The sequence below is a fragment of the Lonchura striata genome, chromosome 1A, assembly GCF_050655825.1.
Source record: "Lonchura striata isolate lonStrDom1 chromosome 1A, ASM5065582v1, whole genome shotgun sequence".
NCBI classification, from domain to species: Eukaryota; Metazoa; Chordata; class Aves; order Passeriformes; family Estrildidae; genus Lonchura; species Lonchura striata.
In genome coordinates this window covers 15,419,499-15,440,859 of record NC_140741.1, presented here as the reverse complement: position 1 = coordinate 15,440,859, position 21,361 = coordinate 15,419,499, and the positions used below count along the sequence as shown (strand labels likewise).

The window sequence follows — 21,361 nt, the reverse complement described above, 5'->3', positions numbered from 1 at the left end:
AGTACATCAGTGCTGCACACAGAAGTATCACCTGGTAAAGTCCTTAGCAACACACCAGAAGAGCTCAAAAGGTTTTAGATAATTTCTAAAGAGCTCCTCACCCTCAACATGGAAAATGCCATGAAAAAATGCCATGGAGTGTTGTGAACTGCCTCCTCCTTGCGTTAGCAAACGTTTTGTTAAAACTCTGAATGCTTCCCAATGAATGAAGTGGCTGCTATCCTTGCCAGAAAAGCAGCTCCCAGGCAGCAGACAGAGCTGATACCTCTGCAGGTGCTGTGTAGGAACCATCTCCAGCTATCCTGGGCAAGCAGGGGAGCTCTCACCTCCTCAGCTGGAAACACCAGTCCTGTGCTCATTCGGCTCTAAGCTTTCATTCACAGACAGAACCATCCCCTCTGCCACTCCAGAAACATCAACCAACTCAAGCTACAACAGCCACGGGCTAGAATTAGCTGTTGATAAGGATAATGGGAAGGATTCCCAGAGCTGGCACAGCTGAAACTCAGGGAGAAGAACTCTGCTATTTCTGCCATGCATTACACTGCACTCATTTTTCAATCAAAAGCAACAGATTAATACGAAAAGTTGTCTTTGGAAGCAAGCAAACATACCGCTCCAGTATTTTTCTTGAAGTGACAACTTTCACTACACCATTGCTAGACCTTAAAATTGTAAATATTAACTAAATACATTTTTCCACACATGCAGCTAGTCTCAATATTTCCACTGACACAGATTTGCCACAGTTCAAGATCAAAAAGAAATTACAAAATAAACCTTAACTCCTTTATTTCCCCCCTATTTTTTTCCTAGTAGGATTTATCACTGAACATATCACTTTGTTGTAGAAGCAGATATTAATACAGTTCACACTAGGAAAGAAATCTTTCACCATGAAAACAGCAAAGTAAGGGAAGTAAAAATAAAAATTTCTTTTTTGCAATACCAATTAGTAAGGAAGAAGAAAGAATTCCAGTTTCCCTCCCAGAGCCCAAGGAAAAGTATATTGAAGATTTCTTTCAGATAATATCATAACCAGAAAAGTTAGTTTTTCAATATACTGACTCACACTAGCATTTTACTGAATTTCACAAATATGATCTCTTATCTTCCATGAGACCAACATGCAGCACTGTTACTATTTTCTTCTTCTACTGAGACTAAATTTGGTCACAAATAAATCATCCCTTAACCGTACAAGATGGTGATAACCACAAGGAACAATGTCCAACTGTGAATATATTACATGTACTAACACTCTTCCCTTGGCAAATTCTCCTGTAGGTTTCAAAAACCTTTGTTTTTTCTGCCAATATAGGAACCCCTACCCAAGATTACAAAAAAACAACAAAAAAAAGACACTCTCTACATAAAGAGCTTAAAAAAACAAAACAGCTGAAGCAAGTGCTAAACCATTTTTCCTCAAGATAGCTTGCAGAACTTAACAATTATGAAACTAAATTCTCTTGTTCGCTGCTCATTAATAGAACAAAAACTTCAAAGATCATCCTGTATACAAGCCAAATTTTAAAAATAATTTAAAAGTATCACATCAGCCCAAGTAAAAACTTTAAATGTATATTTATACATATTTAAATTGGCAGAGCATCTTTGCAGGCACAAAGACCTGACCTGCTTTCGCATAAGTTGAAAATGCTGTCTAGTGCTTATGGAAAAGGAAAAAGGACTATCAGAAAAAAAAACAGACAAGAATTACACAATATTGCAGAAAAAGGTTTAAAAAGGGACAGTTATGAACTCATTTTCTGTATAAAAATTTTAAAACAAGTAGCATCACATCCTGCTTGAAGTGCCACCTAAGGAAAAGTCTTCTCAGCTCACAGGTGACTGTCCAAAAACACTCAGAGACAGCCACCAGTAACCATGGAAAATGTTTATGATCTGGCAGCAGACATTTGAATGTACTGCAGTGCAACCTGTAGAAACTAAAACCCACCTGTTTCATTACAGCAACTTAGCCCTAGGCATCGAAAAGCAATGGAGAACCCAGCTTCCCTCAAGACATGCCAGGATCAGGACCTGGCACACTAAAAGAATAGTGAAAAGCCACCTGCACAACTTCATGGAGATTTACTTGTAAGGCAGCTGAGGCACGAGAGGGGGCAGGAATGGGAACACAAGTCTTGTCAAAAGGTCTAGTGGTTTCAATAAAAGCTGTATTGGGACATAGCAGAAGTGTAAGAAATTCTGGAGGGATCGCTTGAACATCAAACTTCAGTATAAAGAATCCAATAAAACGAGATGTGTTTAGCAGTGCTGTCATACTCAGCCCCTATACCTATTATTTTATGTGAACCAATGGGTCAGAGGGCAGGTGTTCCTGTCTGCAGCTGACAGAACACAGAGGATTCATTAAAAAAAGTTTTGTTAGCCTCTGGAAGATCTCTCTGTCACATAAATTAATAATGCCTTTTATGCCTCCCACTACTCCAAGACAACCACTAATAGCACATTAGCTACCTCTAGGTAAGCAAGCAACCAAATACACACAAACATACTGCAGAAATACGGGGAAAATCCAGCCTACATTTTTTAAAACAAAAAGAATTTCAGAGTAACTCGTGCAGCCTTCAGCAAGTCCTGTGAATTTCTTTGCTGCAATTCCTGTTCAGGACTGACACCAGCTGACAAACTGCAACATCTATGGAGACAATTCCTTAATAGCATCACTGCCTGATAGTCAGGAATGGGGCAGTGGGATCACAGACCAGGCAGGCAAGTGCATCTCACAGCCCAGGGACCCCTCTGGAGCCTGTCAGCAGCAGACTGGAAGCCATGCATTCAGCTTCCAGAAGACAAACTTCCTTGCCACACTGATTCCTGTGTGCACAAGGAAAGCTTTGAATGTCAGTTCATAATAAAAGCAAAGTCAGCCTTTACAAGAAGCATCTTAATCTGATAAAGGACTGTAGCAGACACATTAGACTTCATTAACAGAGGTAGTAATTGTTCCCATTTACATAATTCACACCTGAATGGTTAATGGCAAGTAAGTATGTCTAGATTACACAGTAGGACAGAGAATGCAGAGTAGATAGAACAGAGGGGAGGGCAGGTAGAAAATATGGCATTCCAAACAAAGAAGAGCTTACACTGCAATAAAACCCTACCAGGAATCCAAATAGTGTGTATAATGAGAGAACTGACATGATTCACAACAACTTAGAGGTGCACTAACCAAGAGAAAAAACGAATTCCTGTTACTTCCTAGCCCACCTCACAGTTACAAAACCTATGGCTGCTACATTATTTTATGAAAAAACTGTCAAGCCTCTGTCTCTTAGGGCTATATTGTAGATTTTAGGTTTCCTTAGTTCTGGAAAGTAAGAAGACTCACTACTTTTCATGTTAAATTAATTACTGCTACACACAAAAGGAGAGAACTGAATTTACTTTGGAAACTGCAAGCCAGCCAATGATGGACACAAGGCATGGAACCCATGGAATTCAAGGTTGTTTATCAAAATATCTTTGTGGCCTTGACAGCAAGAAAACAACAATGATAAATGAAATTAAGAGAGAAATAAGACCAAAAAGTTCATATTAGAATTGTGTCTCATTCCTAAAGGGTATATAAATAAATGCTGAAGCACTGCCATCTGTTTATATCCTATCCTTTTTAAAAGCTGGGGGGATGGTGGTGCTGGTGCTTGTTTTATATTTTTTATATTAAATTCACCTACTTCCACATCTGCCAGGTTCACTGACTGTAATAGAGCCTTTGTTCTGTCTCACCAAACACAAGATGTGAATTGATACATTCTCCCCCATACACACAGACAGATAAATCTTCCCAGGAAAGCATCTCAGAAATCCCAAAAAATCTTCAAGTTACTCTGACATATTAAAACAATATGTTTTGTGAAAGGTAGGTCATCAACCCTGACCCTAACAGTTTTAGTGGGAAAAAAAGCATTCATTTGTCAAGGGAGCGTTTTATTTGTAAACAGAGAAGGACATTCCTGTTAAACACTTTTTACATCTGAAAGGTTAGCAGAAATGGCACCACAGAACATGGAAACATCTTGATTCCCTATCCTTCTTAGACACCTTTCTGTTTCCCATTCCTACCAGGTATCCCATCCAGCAAAACACCACCTTCAAGTCTGTAAAATGAGAGCCAGAAATATTCATTCATCAGTTTCCTAGACAATTTCTTTCCCACACGTACACAATTCCTTTCACAGGATCTACTTATTCAACAAGACATAACACAGCACATGCTCTGTTCTACTCCACAGCACTCTCTTTGCAAAAGCAGTTTTAACTGATATCAAATTTTGCTTCTTGTAATACCCATAGGTCTGGATAGCAGCATAAAGGGTCTGCTGTCACTATCACAGCCCCATTTCTTTCTATCTCCTTTCCCAAACAAACAAGATCACAAAAAAGGCTTGTTATTATTATAATAAATACATACATTTCAGCTAAACCTTAATTTACTCATGTGTAGGGAGTCTGGCTAGGTGCACCAGGATTTCTTCGGTGCAATGACTGGGACATAATTATAAGTCTGTAAATTTAAAGCAGATGTGAAGAAAAAAAATCCATCATGTGCCTTTTTTAAAGGCAAAACACAAAAAACCAACAGGTATCAGAACTTCAACATATCACTTATATCACATATATCACTTCCTAGGGATAAAATGATTAAAATAACTCTGTCTCTTCTAATTATGTAGAAGATTGAAGACCTGTGGATGTTAATTTTCTTCCACTGTATGATTAAAGAGTTTATAGGCTTATTTTAGAGTATAAAGTCAGTAAATACTATGTGTTTTTACCCATGGCTATTGTTCTCTTCCCTACAGGTAGCATGCAACCAACAACCCAGTTCCTAATAGCAGAAATAAAATGTTAAAAGCACTAAAGATTTTCAGAAGCCCAGAAGTGCCTAGAAGCTCTAGTGAACCCATGCAGAGAGACAGCCTAAAGTCACCATGGGCAACATCACACTGCAAGGCAAAGCATGCTCCAGCTACAGAAATTCCATCATAATCTCACCCTGACAACAACGCTGGCATATTGACATAGCCCACGTGCTACAAAACACCACTATTTCTAAATCAGCACTGGATTTTCTAGGATCTCCTGCTCTACCACTGCATGCCAGAATTAAACTCTTGACTTAAACAGGCAGCAATGGACAACCCTCCTCACCTCACTAGCTGCCCTGTTGCAGCAGGGTGGCCAGCAAGGGTCAAGAACCCATACTCTGGGTTTAGTTCTAGTAAAGTTCTATTATTTAAAAAGCCACATGCATCCCTTCACACTTACATTTCTGACCAAACCATACTCAGCTAAAACAAGCCAGACCCTTCAAATATAACACAATTCTCCAGTGGCTTAGCCAGGTAAGAGTTGTAACAAAATTCTCACCCTAGAGAGGTTTTCAGGGGAACAGGCTTGAAAAGAGGGAGGGGTGAGGGGATGAGAGATAACAATGGGAGAGTATCCTGCTTCACAAAGTAAGAAATAGGGGCAAGGAACTCAAGCACTGGTCACAATAGCATGGTGAACTATTTCTATTCATACAGCAGCAGGCAACTGCTACCAGGAACTGACAAAATGGTAGATTCAAAGAAAGAAAGAAAAAAAAAAAAAAAGAAAAAAAAAAGGAAAGAAAACAAGTAAGAAACCCACTAAATGCTAAAGACCCCTCAAAGAAACAGCCGGGGTTTCTCTCATCAGCAATATTTGCAATTTAGTAAAAGGGAATAGGCCACATAAATACCAAACCTGCCTTTTTTGCTAATCAGGCTATTAGCCACATATTACAGATGAAAAGTTACGTGAATGGAATCTCAAAAAAGCTCATGACAGGATCAAATAGAATGCTAAAAATTATGAACAACATGATGCTTTAATACAGTCTAGAGAGCATGCTTTCTTTAGTTCAGGCTTCTGCTAACATCCCAGCAGTGATTTAAATACAGTTGAATTGGTTTCCCAGAAGTGATAGAAGTTCAAATTATATCAAAGATTTGATAAACTCACATTTAATTCAGCAGATCCCAACCTTTTTCTAGCTGCAGCCTGATGGATTCAGACAATTCCAAATTTCTGGATGATACAGTAGGTGTAGACTTGACTGCTCTGGGAACTGCTGTTCTGTGATAAAGTTCTGAACTGTGCTTCCAGAACTGAACTACATTCAATACAGCTGTTAACTAAATAATCACTGCTTTCATTACTGAAAAAATCCCCTATTTTACTACCAACTCTAGTCACAGCAGGACGGGCAAGGTGGTGATTTCTCTCTTCTTATTCTATTTGGAATGGCTCTAAGGGTGCTGACTCATAACTGACCCCGAATTGGGGCACACATCCGAGCTGCTGCAGTTTCCAACACAAACTCCGGTACCGTGTCAGGCTGTAGCTCAGGAGGAGATGTGTGTGCAGCCACCTACGGCTACAGACGCAATAATCTCAGGGAGCAAAGGAGGGCAGGCAGCTGGTGCAGGTTATTGCTGCAGACATCCTTGCCCAGTTGGCCATTGTTTGAGAATCACAACCCCACAAACAAACCAGACAACTTTCTGCGGTTACAACTTGTTGGATCTGAGGTAAAACGCAATCCAGCTACAACCACCCTGCATATTTGAGCATGGCCCCCAGAATGTGCTGGGACAAAATGTAAAACACTTGTTCTTCAGAACAATTCTGGTTTTATCCATTTGCTTTCCATTCTCTCTGCTTGTGTATTGCTTCTCACCACCACCAGCACCTCCATAGGTGTTTCTTTACATCTTTGCATCTCCCAGTCTCTCCCATTTCCACCGGGGCTTCCCTTTAAACCGTTTCACACTGTATCAGCACAAACCATAACATGAAACTTCCAGAGCGCACGTAACATTCCAGGTTAAATAAATTGTGTGCTTCGTAAGTAACCTCCAGAGCTCGCACTACAAACCAGACGGATGTGGAAGGGCAGCAACTCCTGACACAGGCTTCAGGATGGCAGCAGACTCCGAAACAAAGCACCGTGTCAGCTGACAGCGGCTCATAGTAGATACAATAAAATACGCGAAACTGACCAGGCAGCGCTCACAGAGAAAACATAAAAAACCCAGCACCGCCGCAAGGTCTGGGCAGGACGACAGCGCTCAGCATTACCTCGGATGAGGTGACTGAGATAACAAAAGCGTGCGCTTCCCAAGGACAGGCTGACTGAGGAGGGGCGGAAAAGCACGGCCGGGAAGGCGAATGGGCAGAGCAGGAATGACCGCCCGCGAGAAGCACGACCGAACCCCGCCCGGCAGGACGCGGGCCCGCGGGGCGATGCAGCCGGCCCGCCGCGCTCCCGGGGCCGGGCCGGGGCCACCCCGTCCCGGGCGCTGACAGCGTGCGGGGCCCGGCGGGGACAGGCCGCGACCCCCCGGCCGCCCCCTCCCTCCGCCCGGCCGCAGCCCGCGCACCCCGGGGCCGAGCCGCCCGCGGGCCCGCACCCACCTGCGCCGCAGCTCCGCGGCCACAACCCCCGCCGCCGCCGGACCCCGGCCGGCCGCAGCCCTGCCCAGCGCGGCGCTGCTCCCGCGGCTACCGGCGCCTGCAGGCCCCGCCCCGCCCCGCGCTCCCCCCAGCGGACGGCGAGGCGCGCCAACCCAACCCGACCCCCCCTCACCTGCCTGTCAGCCCGCGGCGAGGGCACGGCACGGCAGGGGCGGCGCTGGCCGCGCTCCGCTCCGCTCCGCTCGGCTTGGCTCCGCTCGGCCCGGCTCGGCTCGGCTCCGCTCCCGGCCGCTTCTCCTCCGCCGCTCCCTCCCGCGCCCCCGGCGCGAGACACGCGCAGGCCCCGCCCCCCGGCGCGCGAGCTCGCCGCGCGGGGCTTCCCTCGGCCCGCCCCGCCCCGCCCCCGCCCCCGCCCGCGCGCGTCACCGCCCGCGCGCGTCCCCGGGGAAGTTTGGCTCCTCTCCGGCGCCGTAGCGGCCGCTCCGCGCGGGAACTGCGAACAGGCCGCGGCCCGGCCCCGGCACTCGGCGGGCAAGGCCCCACAGAGCCTGGGAACCCGGCCCCACGGAGCCTGGGAACCCGGCCCCACGGAGCCTGGGAACCCGGCCCCACGGAGCCTGGGAACCCGGCCCCGAGCCGCGGTCTCCCCTGCGGGCGGCTGCTGAGTGGCCTCGGCCGGCGGGCCAGCGACCTGCGTCAGGCCGGCGTTCCTGAGGGAGCTCGGGCCGACAGGCACGGACCCCATCAAGAATCCTTCCAAGTTGGATTTGCTGCGATTTCAGGGCGTAAGGAAGGACCAACAGCAGCACGGACCCCATCAAGAATCCTTCCAAGTTGGATTTGCTGCGATTTCAGGGCGTAAGGAAGGACCAACAGCAGCACGGAATTCCTTAGCCCTTATTCCCAGGGGACGCTGAATTGAGAGATGATGTCAAGTGGGCTAGGTCTGTCAGACTGCGCAAGGAACGATCCTTATTGACGTGTTTAAATTCGTATCTCTTTGCAATGAATACAGCTTATATTGTAATTATAGTATTTCGTCATATTATATATTACATATGTTTTATATCTGATTTATTATTATATTTTGACATTGTATATATTGCATTTAATTACCGCTTATATTTTAATTCGGACCTCTGGCAGGCTGATATCCACTGAGGTCTCAATAACCTGAACTTCCCTTTCTACTGTGGAAGCAGAGAGTCTATTTTACATTAATTTCTGTAGGCTTATATTGTGCACGTAAGTGCATGCTACAGTATCTAAGGCCTTCTGTCAAGCCTAAGGTATCCCCCCGAAAAGGAAATAATTTTTACTTATCTTGCTGGCTAAGAAGGCAGAAGGATGGAAATAGATACAGGCTTGCCCACGCCTCGGGTATCCTGCCAATTTCAAGTGTAAATGAATTTCCATTTAACAATAAGCAAGTGTCAACGTGGAGCAAAACAGAGCCTGAGAGCTTTAGGTTTTTCATCCCAGTTTAATTAGTGTGTCATCTTAATACGGTCTTGCTGCCAGAAGTGTCAGCTGTGCCTGTGAGGTGTTACTGTTTCATACCTGGAAAAAAATTAGTATGACAGAGTTGTTCTCTTTTCTTTCAGTTCTACCCCTTGGTTATTGTTTATTGTTAAAAGGATTTTTTTTTAATAATATCAAAAATATTATTTGTACAGGAGTACCAGTCAATCCCTTTAATGAAATATTTTTATTAGGTTGTGAGTAAATGCAAATGAATTAAATAATGTGAGAAATTAAATAGTATTTATATTCTTGGAAAGCAAATGTATTTCAAATTTACAATTGTTTGGAATGACCTGTCTCCTAGGATGCTGTTGGTGCATTTTTAACTAAGGAAACTTTTTTGGACCTCTGTAAGGCAAAAATTGCAATGGGCAGTGAAACATCAAAGAAAATTACGTAGCGAAGGGGTAACTGCACACACACCACTGCTATTAAAGCAAATGTTTGGAGGCATAACCAGCAAAATTTGAAAAATACGCAGGCTACAACACAGCAAACACATGCTAAACAAAGCAGTTTGGGCTGGATTTGTAATTATTGGGAAAGCAGGCCCCTAAACAGCTTCCAGCAGTTACATTGATTTTCATGAGCTTGTGGCTGCCTGGCAGGAAACAGCACAATGAGTAAGGAGGTGAGTTTCTCATCCTGTGTCCCAAAAATGCAGGAATTGCCCAGGTAAGTTTTTTTTCAGATGTTAGATGTATCCAAAAATTCTTAAATAGAAACACACCCCCACAAATGCACTGTTACACTTCCAAAATTATATAAAAGTAAGGAAGAAAACTTTACCCTGTGCTCATTAAACTGTTAAAAAAGTGGAATCAGAAATAGTGTTTTCTGTTCAGTGTAGGGAGGATCATGATCCTAGACATGCCAAGAGTAAATCTAGCAGTGCCTGACAAATAAAAGAGTCGAGTTGTTCTTTTGGAGCCACACAGATTCCAGTGGAATGAGTGGGGCTGAACGGAGGTGTGCATCTGACGTGCTGTAACTGAGCAGGAATTGTCAGAGTGGTGCTTGTATGCCTTGAAAGCAAATATATTTAAACTACTGCGGGGAGCTCAAACATTCTATCTTACACCTTTTCTCTTATTACAGAATATGACCTGAATGAGTGAGGGGCATGAAAAAGGCACTGTCATCACGTGAGGCCAGCTGGAGTTGCAGCAGACACTCAGTCTCCTGAGCTGCCCCTGCATTTCCATGTTTAACCTCTCAGTGAGTATCTTTTCCTCTGGTCAAAATTAACAGAACATTACCTCGCTTTTCTCAAGTCATCAAGGTTATTTAATTAGTGATATCAGAGATGAAAACTGGGGAGTTCTATTGTGTACACCTTATCCACAAGCAACCGCATCATCTCTTTTCCACTCCTTGTAAACTGTGGAATAGTACAGGCCTGTCTTGGTTAGGAACATCTACCCCATTACACTTGAAAGAGGTACTTCAGGTTTGTGTTAAAGCAGCCTTTGCATAACAGGTAAATCGGCTTATAAAATAGTCTGGGCTTCTCAAAGGAAAGAAAACTCCACAGAAATATAAAGCTTGTAAAGTTTTTTTTGATGTTTTCTTAGAGTAATACCTTAGGTTAAGTATGTGGCATTATCTTTAGTGCTTGCTAAATCACACTTGCTGCCTGTGTAACTGTTTGCTCTTGCTGGGCTCAGTGGAATTGCATTTATTGAAAGAATGTTGAAGATCTTTACTCAGCAGACCAAAGCCTCTCAGAGAAGGAAGCTTACCAGACAGAGAGGGCAAGGATGAATGAAAAGCCCTCTGGATGTTCACAGCCTGTGCTGAAGTCCCTTCTTAGCTTGTGGGATGCTGGGATTAATTCCGTGGAACAGCCGTGTTCTAGCTGAGCATTGCCCAAGCTGCGGTGCTTGCACAATGCACAGTATGCAAGCTATTCTGAAGTGATGCAAAACTTCCTGCTTCCACCTCACAGGTGAGGAGAGCTGGGCACTGGCACTCATACCACAGGATCAGAGCACAGAGCATGGTTCAAAAACCTGATTTGTCAAGGCAGAGTGGAACTGATAGGAAAAGACATGATTTAGGAGCACAGTAAATTTGTGGGGGGTAATGGATAGTAGGATAGAAAGGTGCGTGAGGAAGTTAGAAAATTAGAAGTTATGTCCACACAATCATGGTAGGTGGTGTTGCTGCTGTAGCCCCACAGTGGTAGATATACTTGAACAGATTAGGTTTAGGATTAAGTTCAGGATTATCAGTTCTGGAAGATTGGTTTATTTCCTGCACAAGAATTTGTGTACACACACATTTTTCTCAGCAGTGCTCAGTTTCAACACCATGCAAATATACCTACTTGTACAGTGCTGTTGAAAATTAGTATTTCATATCCAATTTCCCAAACCAGAGATTGTTTTTTTGCGATTATGTACCCAATGTGTTCAAATTTTGAAAGACAAGATCAAAATAGGTAGTAGTCAAAGCTGGTAAGTTTCTTTACCTGTTCTAATGTGTCAAGGCAATGCTTTGGAGCACAGTGCAGTACCTCTAGTCTTATGTGGACTCCTTCTCAGTGACAAGAAAACTTCCTGAGAACATTACCAGCTAAACTCAGAAGAATTCCCTGTAAATAATAAACAATGTCTCCATTGCCACAGAGATAGCAAATTATAATTTGTAGGCACCTTTAAACTGATAAACTGCTTGTATCATCCTGCATATTCAAATGCATATTTGAACTTTAGTTTTTAGTCTTTCTGGTTTAAAAATAGGGCATATTTTAACACTGATTAATGAGGCAGGCAGCCTCCTGCCACAGCCCAGAGGGTGTCTGAGGCTCTTCGGCACTCCAGTGAATAGTTTATTATCTACTTCAGCATTAATGTTTCATGCAAGTTAAAATGTTCTGGGGAGAAGACAGGGTAGTGAGGAAACAATATTCCAGTGAGGAGTGGAAACATCTTGCCTTTCCTGGGTCTGGCACCAAGATAGATTTGTAGCTCCATGTGCAGAATTAACTTCTCATTGTTCCCAGCTCCTAATCTAATAATTTTTTATATTGAAGTTCTGTCACTCTGAAAGGGTCAGACAATTGCTTTGAGACACAGGGCTTGGCTATGCTGCACTTCCCCAACTGCAAAACCCCCCACATTGCTCTGATCGAGGGTATGGTTTAAATAATGCTCACAGCTGAAGCTGCTCCTGCAGGTAAAGCCTGAAACTAAGCTCACTTGTGTCTCCTTCACTCAAATTATATTCACACAACTACTACCAACCACTGACAACTAAATTTAGACTGATAATGGTGGACCGTATAAAACCATATAAAAGCTTGAAGGACTCTAACTAAAACCGGTGTTAAGCAATTTTGCATCAAAATGCCACCCACCTGCTTTGCATAAATTGGTCATAGTGTTTGTAGGCAAGTGACATTTTGGTCATTGTTTCTTCCCAAGGGCTCAGAGTGATTAAGATCTGATTGAGGCAGCTTGGGGGTGTGAGTGGAGGCAACAGTATTGTTCAAATTTCAGTTCCCTTGGCCACACACACTATTTATGTCTTCCTAATTGCCTCCCTCCCCATGCAGTGAACTCTTTGCTGAGCAGAGGAAATAGTCTGTTTAAATCACAAGTGTTTCTCCTGGTAATGTTGCTTTCTATTTGCTCTTTTCCAAAGCCAAATGTATTTACAAATTGCTGCTAACTTCTGATGGAAATGCATTCATGTGTATGAACACTGTACAATTATACAAGTTTGGGACCAGAGAGGAATAATTCTAGCCAACCAAAATTAAGGAGAATTTTAGCTACACTTGGCATAATTGCTAGTGCTCATATTTGCCAAGGAAACAACTAGTATCCTTTTTCTGAAAATTGTTTGCCAAGTCCTCAATGAACTTTGGATTTCTTGTTTAGAGGCTAGAAAAACAACTTATTTTAAAAAGTGCCACAGCTGGAATGCATTAACAAAGCAGAATACTAGCCATGTGCTGACTGACTGGCAAATCATGCTATCTACTGAGGATTTTAGGCTTTCTTAAACTGTTTTGACATCTCCAGTTCTCTTGTATGTCTGATTTTGTCTGGTATTTGTATTGCCTGTAAAAGTCTGAGTGCTGCACTATCAGTTGTGTTCAGCATTAGTGCAAATACAATAAAAGATTATCTCTGTGAGTTATTTGGGAGTGCTGCTACAGCCCCTGGCACAGCTGGGTCCACAATCTCCCCAGGCCCACTGCTCCAGAGCAGGGGAAAGTGCAGTGCTGGGAAGTGTTGGACACGGGCTTAGAAAAGGCTGCCATCTACTGAATTATTGGTACCACTTCTTACAGTTCTGACAGGTTCTGTGGTTCTCATCTCTGCATGGTTGGTTTATGTGGCACCATAAAGCAGAGTGATTACAGTCAAAACAGCAATCTAAACTGACAAGTCAGGGTATAGCTGAGTAAAGTTTTCCCTACTTTTTATCAAAGTATTAATGGATATTGAAAGTGGTCCAGGAAGACAGTGCTGCAGAATCTGAAAGAGGGAATTCTTCTTCCTTCTCTGGCATGGTATAGTGCCTTCACATTGACCTAAAAGGAAAAAAAAAACCCACATTTATATTTTTTTATCAGTGTAGTATTCAGAATAAGCTTTTTGCCATGTCTTCATATGGACTGTCAGTTCTGTCCTCTTCAGTCACTATATTTTCTCTCATCTCTAGGGATGCCTGAGAGCCAGGGGAAGGATGGTGAGATCTACAGCAGCAGCAGCAGCTCCAACACTGGGGACTCAGTGGCTTCCTTTGGACAAGTCAGTTCCTTTTGCCCGACAGGAAATTCAAGTTGCATGCTCACACTACTGGAAATCTGCTCTGCATGTTTATTTCCTTTTAAATTTGAGTACAGTAAGGCTGGAATCATGCTACACACTACTGTACTTCACATTTTTTCTCTGCAATAGTCTTGGCATGCCTTGAGTTACAGTAAATTATTCTGGATTCTTCTCAAAAGGTTTTTACATCTTGTACCTTAAAAGTGGGTCTCATTCTACTCTCTCTTATTCCCAGATGACATGAGTCATGCTTACATGTATTCTCAGTACAGGTTCAGAAAAGCCAACTACTTTGAGGTATTAAAAAATAATTTGAAAAAAGAAAACTGTATCTGGACTGAGCAGAGTTTTTGGTGGTGAATTCTCTTCTCCATGATAGGCATTTTTACACAGTTCCTGAATGTGGCACAAGCTTGTATTTTCCCTTTTTCCTTATTCTTTTTGGTTACAGGCTTGCATTCTAGAGTCAGAAAAAGATAAAATTTTTACTGTTAAGTTTAAATAAAACTAAATACAAATTAGAGTGGTTTTTCAGGAGTTGGAATTTATATGGCACAAACACATACTATAAGATTCTGTGTTCTGCTGAATTGTTAGGGCAGCCAGTACATGCATACACAATATTTATGATTTAAGTGGTGAAACGTCTGTTCTGTCCCATTTCAGGCCATAACAACACAAGCTTATTTCTCAAATCCTTAAATATACGTTTAGGCTTCGCTACATTTTGTAATTTGGATTTCTACTAATACAAACCTAAACACTTAGGCTTCCCATGATGCTGGTATTCTCCAATGATACCAGTGATGTTGGAGTCATCCAAAGAAATGGGATAACTCAAAAAATTCCTATTCTGACTGCTTTCCTGAGCTGCTGTCCTCCCTGCCCTGGTGACATGTGGCAGTGGCATATGGTTAATCTTCAGTTTTGTTGGAGTCTTTAAATACAATTTTCTTGTTGATCACAGAACTCATGTTTTGGTTTTGAGCAGTAATATAGAAAATTATATGTGTGTTTGTGGTTAGGATTATTAATGAGAAATAATTACTGCAGCTCAGTAATTAATGCCTGTATCTATCAAGAGTAAGTTGAAAAAAGGTCTAATGCACATACGTACCCTGAGGTGTTTCCTCGCCTGTGCATGATGCCAGTTTCAAAAACTGGATCATGCCCATGTTGGAAGGACTGGGATAAAGCAGTGCTATTAGGAAAAGAGGGGAAGCTCAGACAGGGAGGGTGAGATGTGTGTTGTTGTGTTTTTGCCCAGTATCAATACACAGCCAGTGAGTATCGGACTATTCAGCACGCGCTGCGTCAGAGGCTGGGCCCAGACTACATCAGCAGCCGGCAGGCAGGAGGAGGGCAAAAGGTAGGAACCAACATGATGTTTCAACTCAATTTTTCCCAGGAAAACTAGGATTTAAGTTGTTACAATATTCCTTGTTTTTTTTGAAGTTTATTTCCCTCTAGTAGTTTAATATGCAGATATGAACACAAAGTGAGCATGGCATAAGTTCTGGCTTTTATTGAGCCACAGATTTTACATTTACACTTAAAAAGAGACTTAATTTTTCAGTACTTCATCCTTTACAAAGGAATATTTATCTACTTGTGCAACACTGAGATGTTTTCCCTATTTTTCCCCAGAATTGGATTATATGAAACATTATATAACAATGGCTGCATTTACCATCTTTAGTGCCTTCTCTGCCTTCTGTTGATTAAGTCATATTTGATGTTATATTAATCCCCACCACCACTGAGTGTATTAATCCCCAACATTTGCTGGAAGAGAGTGCACCTGAAGCTGCACCATCAGTCTTTTATTCATATTATCTGAACCTTGAACTTAGCTGGGTTTCCTCAGTAAGGATGTAAGATGGTATGTGTAGTCTCTGTTAAAGTGTGCAGAGATGTGTGCACAAGGCTATGTATTTGTATATATATATTTATTTGTATGTGCTCTTCTTTTCAGGTCTGTTACATTGAGGGTCACAAGGTCATCAGTCTGGCCAATGAAATGTTTGGCTTCAATGGCTGGGCTCACTCAGTCACTCAGCAGAATGTTGGTAAGGGTCTCTCCTGGACAAAGAAATCTTTGCTCTCTCTTGTTTCCATGTGAAGGAAAATTCCCTCAGATAAGGGCCAGGGTTTCCATCACAGAACATGACTGGAAGGGACCCACAGGAATCACCAGGTCCAACTCCTGGCCCTGCACAGGACACTCCAAGAGTCACCATGTGCCTGAGAGCGTTGTCCAAATGCTCCTTCAGCTCTGGCAGGCTGGTGCTGTGCCCACTGCCCTGGGGAGCTGTTCCAGTGCCCAGCCACCCTCTGGGAGAAAATCCTTTTTGTAATATGTAACCTAAACCTGCCCTGGCACAGCTCCAGGCCATTCCCTTGGCTCCTGTCACTGTCACCACAGAGAGGAGATCAGTGCCTGACCCCCTCTTCCCCTCACAAGGAGGTGTAACTGCAGTGAGTTCTCCCCTCAGCCTCCTCCAGACTGAATAAACCAAGTGCCGTCAGCTCCTACAATTTCATCACTTCAAAGCACCCGGGCAGAGGCATGAGCAGCTTCCAGGTGTCTTAACAATTAGTAAAAATGAGAGAAACTGAATAATAATGGAGCTTCTGTTTTCATTTTAGATCTGTCATTGTCATTAATCTGCGTGTGTTTATGATTATTCTTGAGCTGTTCTAATCAAGTCTCTGATCTCTATGGGTACTCTCAGTCAAGAGTAATTACAATTAAACTATTTAACACTCAGCAGTCCTAAGCCAACTTTCATACTCACCTGTAATTTTTAGAATATCAACTAACCAGTTGATATTCTTAGTTAATATTACCCTAATCTTTAGGGACCCATCTTTTTGTGCAGATTTTTCTTCTAGCTAATATTCAGTACTGAGGTTTTTACATCAGAAAACTTAAGGAAAATTTTTCAACTATAACATGTTCAGGTGATCTTAAAGATTCAGCCTCTTCCATGCTGATAGCTGAAATAGAACCTGCCAGAGGAGTGTTGTCCTTGTTTGCAGATCTGCTGTGCTTATGCTGAAGACTGTTTGTTGAAGTAGGTCAAAGCAGCAGCTTAAATTACCTTCTTCCTTCTCCCCCATCTTCAGAAATCTTTTCTTAACTCAGGCTGGTAGATTCTAGAAATAGAACAACTTACTTCATTGCTTTCCATCTATTCTGTACCATGATTTTCTTTCCTGTTTTTCAGTCAAGAAAGTACTGTTGTCCTTCAAACTTCTACCTTTCTCAGATAATGCCTTAACTAGTCATTCTTAGAAATTCAGGCTTTCTGTCCATGATGAAACCTTGTGCAAATTATTTGCAACCTACTCGATCATAAGAAAGAAATTACTTTCATAGACAACAGTTGCTTTTCCAGTATTGTTCTTATACATTAACACTTTAAATATCTCTTTCCAGACTTTGTTGACCTCAACAATGGCAGGTTCTATGTGGGTGTCTGTGCTTTTGTGAAAGTTCAGCTCAAGGTAAATGCGTTTTTTTGTTGGCTCTGACTGTAGCTGAGCAATTGCCTGAAGCTGTGAATGAAAGTTCTTGCATGGGTCAGAGCACAGTCCTAGGGTACTGCCCTGCATTAGGGAACATACTGGTGTCCTAAACATTGACCTTGCTGTGCAACAGCCAAGAGCAAGTAACCAGGTCTGAGAGAGCACAGCACCTGCATGTAAAAATCCTCTTATATTTGAAATGTGTACTGCAGGATGGGTCATACCATGAAGATGTGGGATATGGAGTCAGTGAAGGCCTGAAGTCTAAAGCCTTATCCTTAGAAAAGGCAAGAAAGGAGGCAGTAACAGATGGACTGAAGAGAGCACTCAAGTAAGTGAAGATCAGCACTTGTATATTTTCAGAAGTTCTGTGGGAATAAAGGGTTTTTCAGTCACAGTGAGCCTTCTTGTTTCTCAGGTGCTTTGGCAATGCCCTTGGGAACTGCATCCTGGACAAGGACTACCTGCGAGCCGTGAACAAGCTTCCCCGGCAGGTGCAGTACAGGGGCTGTCAGAGCCCCCACTGGCCCTGCTTCTGCAGCCACAGAGCTTAGCAGTGGTGCTATCAGTGCATCTCATTCCTGAGGGCTCCTGAGACCAACAGCCTTCCTAACAAACAGCTCACACACACAGAGCAGGGTGTTCCTAAAGTGGCACCTCAGGAACCACCATGGATCCTGCCTGCTCCTGTGTGCACCAGCTGGGGGCAGGAGGCTTCTAGGCAGCGACCTGCCTTGTGGAAGGAGGGAAAAGCTTTCTGCAACTGCTGATCCATGGACTTTGATAGCAAAGCTGCCTTCAATCACAGTAGAGACCTAGAGCTGCAAGGCAGTCCTGTCAAACACAGTAGGAGCAGATCCAAAGTGACACCTCACCAGGTAAAGATGGCCCAGGTCTCTGGTTTGCTGGGGTCATCGTCTCTTAGAGGCACTGCCACAAACCTCTAAGATGACAGAGCTAAAACATCCTGCCTTTAATAAACAGGAATGATGTACCTTCCTCAGAAGTCCGTAAAGGTTGGCCTTGCTCTACAGCACAAGCAGGAAAATGGACTGGTAAAACAAACTCAGCAACAGCCTTGTGGGGTTGTGAGAAGCTGTAAAATCCTGTTCTCATTTGCAGAACAGTGTGGGGAGACCTCACCATCTGCCCTGCAGCACTGAACAGTTAAACCAACACAAAGTCACAGGAATTCAATGATTAACTGACTGAATTACTGAGTACTGAAAGAGCATTTCACTTTTCTAACTTACTGTTCAGCTTAGAGCGAGCAAAATAGATTTTTAACCAGCGCTTATTTCATTAAGTTGATGATAGAAATTTCTGAACCTTTTCTTTTTCTCCTTGACCAGGTACCCCCTGAGTTAGACTTGGTCAAAGCTAAAATACAGGACTATGAGCCTGAAATAGAGAAAGCAAGATACAGCAGCTATGTGGAAAGGCAGAACGCAGCAGGGAGACAGCACTGTGAGGTGACACCTGTCTATAAGCCTGGCCAGACAGAGGCTGCTGTTGTGACAGCAGATCAGAAACAGCCCAACGCTCCCAGGTGAGGCTGCAGTTATAAAAATATTTTTTAAGCTGTATTAGAAGTTACTGGGCCTTCTAAAACATGTAGACAGCTCAGTTTCAAAGATGCCATAAAGGACTAGTTCAGTGGATTTTCTTTACTGTTATTTCTTAACGAATTTTTTCTTCACAAAATGTAATTGCTGAGGTCTTGTTTAACTTTGTGTTCTGGATGGGAGAACAGAAGCACAGACTCCTTAGCCATGGAGTATGATGCCACTTACCAGAGGAAACTGCGCCAGAAGCGGCTGCAGCAGCAGTTCCGGGAGCAGATGGAGAAAAAGCAGCAGGTCCCAGGAGTTACTCCCAGCAGCAAACAGGGTGAGAAGTGGCAATCAAACCTGGCACTTTCCATGAGAGCTGATGGCAGGCATAGGCTGTCCACAGTACAGGAGCCTGGCCAGCTTACTGTGCTGTTGTGCTGTGCCATTAACACACCTTTGAGGCCAAAGGCAGGAGCATTATCATAGAGTCCCCCTCTGGGTTCCAAAAGCGTCAGCTCTGAACACCATTAAATCTGCAACTTTGCAGCCACCCTAAATCAGCTGTTGCCAGCACCATTAACTAGCTGCATCCAAGCTGAGGCTGCAGCACTTGGCTCTGATAGCTGCAAGCAAACAGATACTGCCTGAGCTACTGATACATTGCCCTTGGCTCATGGGGTAGTCTGGGGCCATGTGGTAGCAGGAACATGATGATGGACAGGCTAAGACCCATGCTGGAGTAGCAGAGTTCCTTGTCTGATGTCATCAAGTACAGAATGCTACTTCCCACATTCTGCTTCCAAGCCTTAGCTGGCTCTAGGACAAAAGAGAGTACCTGGTGGTAGTGCTGGCTTCATGTTCTGCTAAGAAGGAGTCAAAACGGTATCTGTATGTCTGGTATTAATCTTGTCCTGTGTTGCCTCCTTGCAGCAAAATCCGATGCTCCTGTGAAGCACAGCACTCCAGCAGAAGTCCAACAGGAGCTGGCGATAGAAGAGGAGTTCTTTGCAGGTCAGCCAAAGAGTGATAAGTGATAAATCATTAGCATTTAAACCACGTTAATTCAGAATACAGTGTAAAGGTAAAAGCTCTGAAGAATTGGAATAACAGAGTGTGAGTGTGATTCTGACCTTAACAATACAGACTTTGCCTGAGTGGCAGGAAGATGATGTTCATCTCTACGGGGGGTTTCACTTAGGCTCTTCAGTAGAGTTGTACAGCTGTGTGATAAATCCTTTTCCTGAGGTGATACTGCACAATACAGAACCTGGGAGGGGATTTGGGGTGTGTCTTTTCTCAATAAAACCATGGTTATTTTGGTACACATTGTGGTGCCTGCACTTCGCTTAAGGGCACAAGGGGCAGGACTCTGCTGCACACTCACATAAGAGATGCTTTATAGTTTAAATTTTATAGTGGTCACTGCTTGTAGGAAAAGAATGTGCTGGTCTTGCAGCTACTGCCATTACTGTAGTACAGGTCTGTATCATGGATCCCTTTCTCATTCCTTCCAGATGATCCTGAACTTTGGGACATTTCCTTGGAGAGCACTGACCTAAAGGTAACGGGTGTCAAAGAATCAGAGCCCTCACCAGTTGCTCACCAGGCACCCAAGACGCCCCATGGCCATCAGCAGATGGGCACTCGCTGCAGGACACCCCACAGGGGGAACCAGCACAAAGCTGCTGCCAGGCTGCCACAGCTGCAGTCCCCTTCTGCAGCCCCCAGCACCAGCTGTGCCCACCAGCACACCCCAGGTACGTGCTGCCACAAGTGACTGAGCTCTGGCTTCACAGGGGCTCACGGGAGACTGGGAAAGTCCGGTGGGAAAAACATTCCATTCTTTTGGACCTGGCTGCAGAAGCTGGGACAGTGGCCTTGGAAAACTGTTTTTTTCCATCCTACTGTCCTATCAAGGAAGAGTTAAAGAAAGAAATGAGGAACATACTTAGAAAAAATGTCCATTTCTCACTTTCTCCCTGTGTGGCAGGGTGCAGCCCCCTCAGGAGAAGTCAGAGCTTGAAGAAAAGGAGACTGGAACCTACGTGAGGCACCCGAATGGATCTGTGCCTCTGTCATGGATTACATCACAAGGCTGCAGCTGGCTTTCCAGTCACATGGACTCTGCTGTAAATTATAGTGAAGCAACATGTACTCTTAGGTTATTATGTATTGCAGATGACTTTGTCTATAACCAAGCCATTAGTTGTGCTTCTACAGCACGAGACTTGTGGCCATATTACAAGTGGCTATTACCCGTAAATTGCCTTAAGCAGTAACAGAATGGATTGTTAAAAGTGAGATGCAGTTCATAGCTTGTCTCTCCCTCAGTGCTGCATTCCAGCACAGAGACGAGAGATGTTCAGTACAACGGGGAGCAGAGGGGTTGTGGCCAGGGGACAGAAGGCACAAGCTATGGCTGAGCACTCGGCCAGGCCAGGGGTGCTGCTGGCAGTGTCTGGGGTGCAGCCCTGCCCTTTGCCATGGCTG

General features: G+C 43.7%; 2 protein-coding genes across 20 annotated transcripts in view; one reads left to right on the top strand and one right to left on the bottom strand.

Annotated features, from left to right (window-relative positions):
* ERC1 (ELKS/RAB6-interacting/CAST family member 1) overlaps positions 1-7,812 on the bottom strand; it is a 275,891-nt gene extending 268,079 nt beyond the window's left edge. For 6 of the 18 annotated variants that reach the window (XR_014951967.1, XR_014951970.1, XR_014951965.1 and 3 more), the window contains exon 1: positions 7,649-7,810. The gene's annotated coding sequence lies outside the window, so the exon portion shown is untranslated. Of the gene's footprint in view, positions 1-7,476; positions 7,613-7,648 lie in introns of those variants that run through there. The other 12 variants (XR_014951966.1, XM_077783291.2, XM_085569041.1 and 9 more) reach the window with 4 other exon arrangements.
* Positions 7,813-7,955: 143 nt separating this feature from the next.
* Positions 7,956-21,361, top strand: part of RAD52 (RAD52 DNA repair protein) — a 59,681-nt gene continuing 46,275 nt past the window's right edge. The window contains exons 1-13 of one of the 2 annotated variants that reach the window (XM_085569043.1): positions 7,956-8,334; positions 10,099-10,218; positions 13,678-13,766; positions 15,055-15,156; positions 15,763-15,856; positions 17,230-17,297; positions 17,531-17,649; positions 17,737-17,812; positions 18,671-18,867; positions 19,072-19,208; positions 19,802-19,882; positions 20,386-20,628; positions 20,862-21,361. The exon at positions 20,862-21,361 is cut by the window's right edge and continues 46,275 nt beyond it. In XM_085569043.1, the coding sequence (XP_085425169.1) occupies positions 13,680-13,766; positions 15,055-15,156; positions 15,763-15,856; positions 17,230-17,297; positions 17,531-17,649; positions 17,737-17,812; positions 18,671-18,867; positions 19,072-19,208; positions 19,802-19,882; positions 20,386-20,628; positions 20,862-20,920 (1,263 nt within the window). In that variant the 5' untranslated portion in view covers positions 7,956-8,334; positions 10,099-10,218; positions 13,678-13,679 and the 3' untranslated portion in view covers positions 20,921-21,361. Of the gene's footprint in view, positions 8,421-10,098; positions 10,219-13,677; positions 13,767-15,054; positions 15,157-15,762; positions 15,857-17,229; positions 17,298-17,530; positions 17,650-17,736; positions 17,813-18,670; positions 18,868-19,071; positions 19,209-19,801; positions 19,883-20,385; positions 20,629-20,861 lie in introns of both variants that reach the window. The other variant, XM_021535190.4, reaches the window with a different exon arrangement.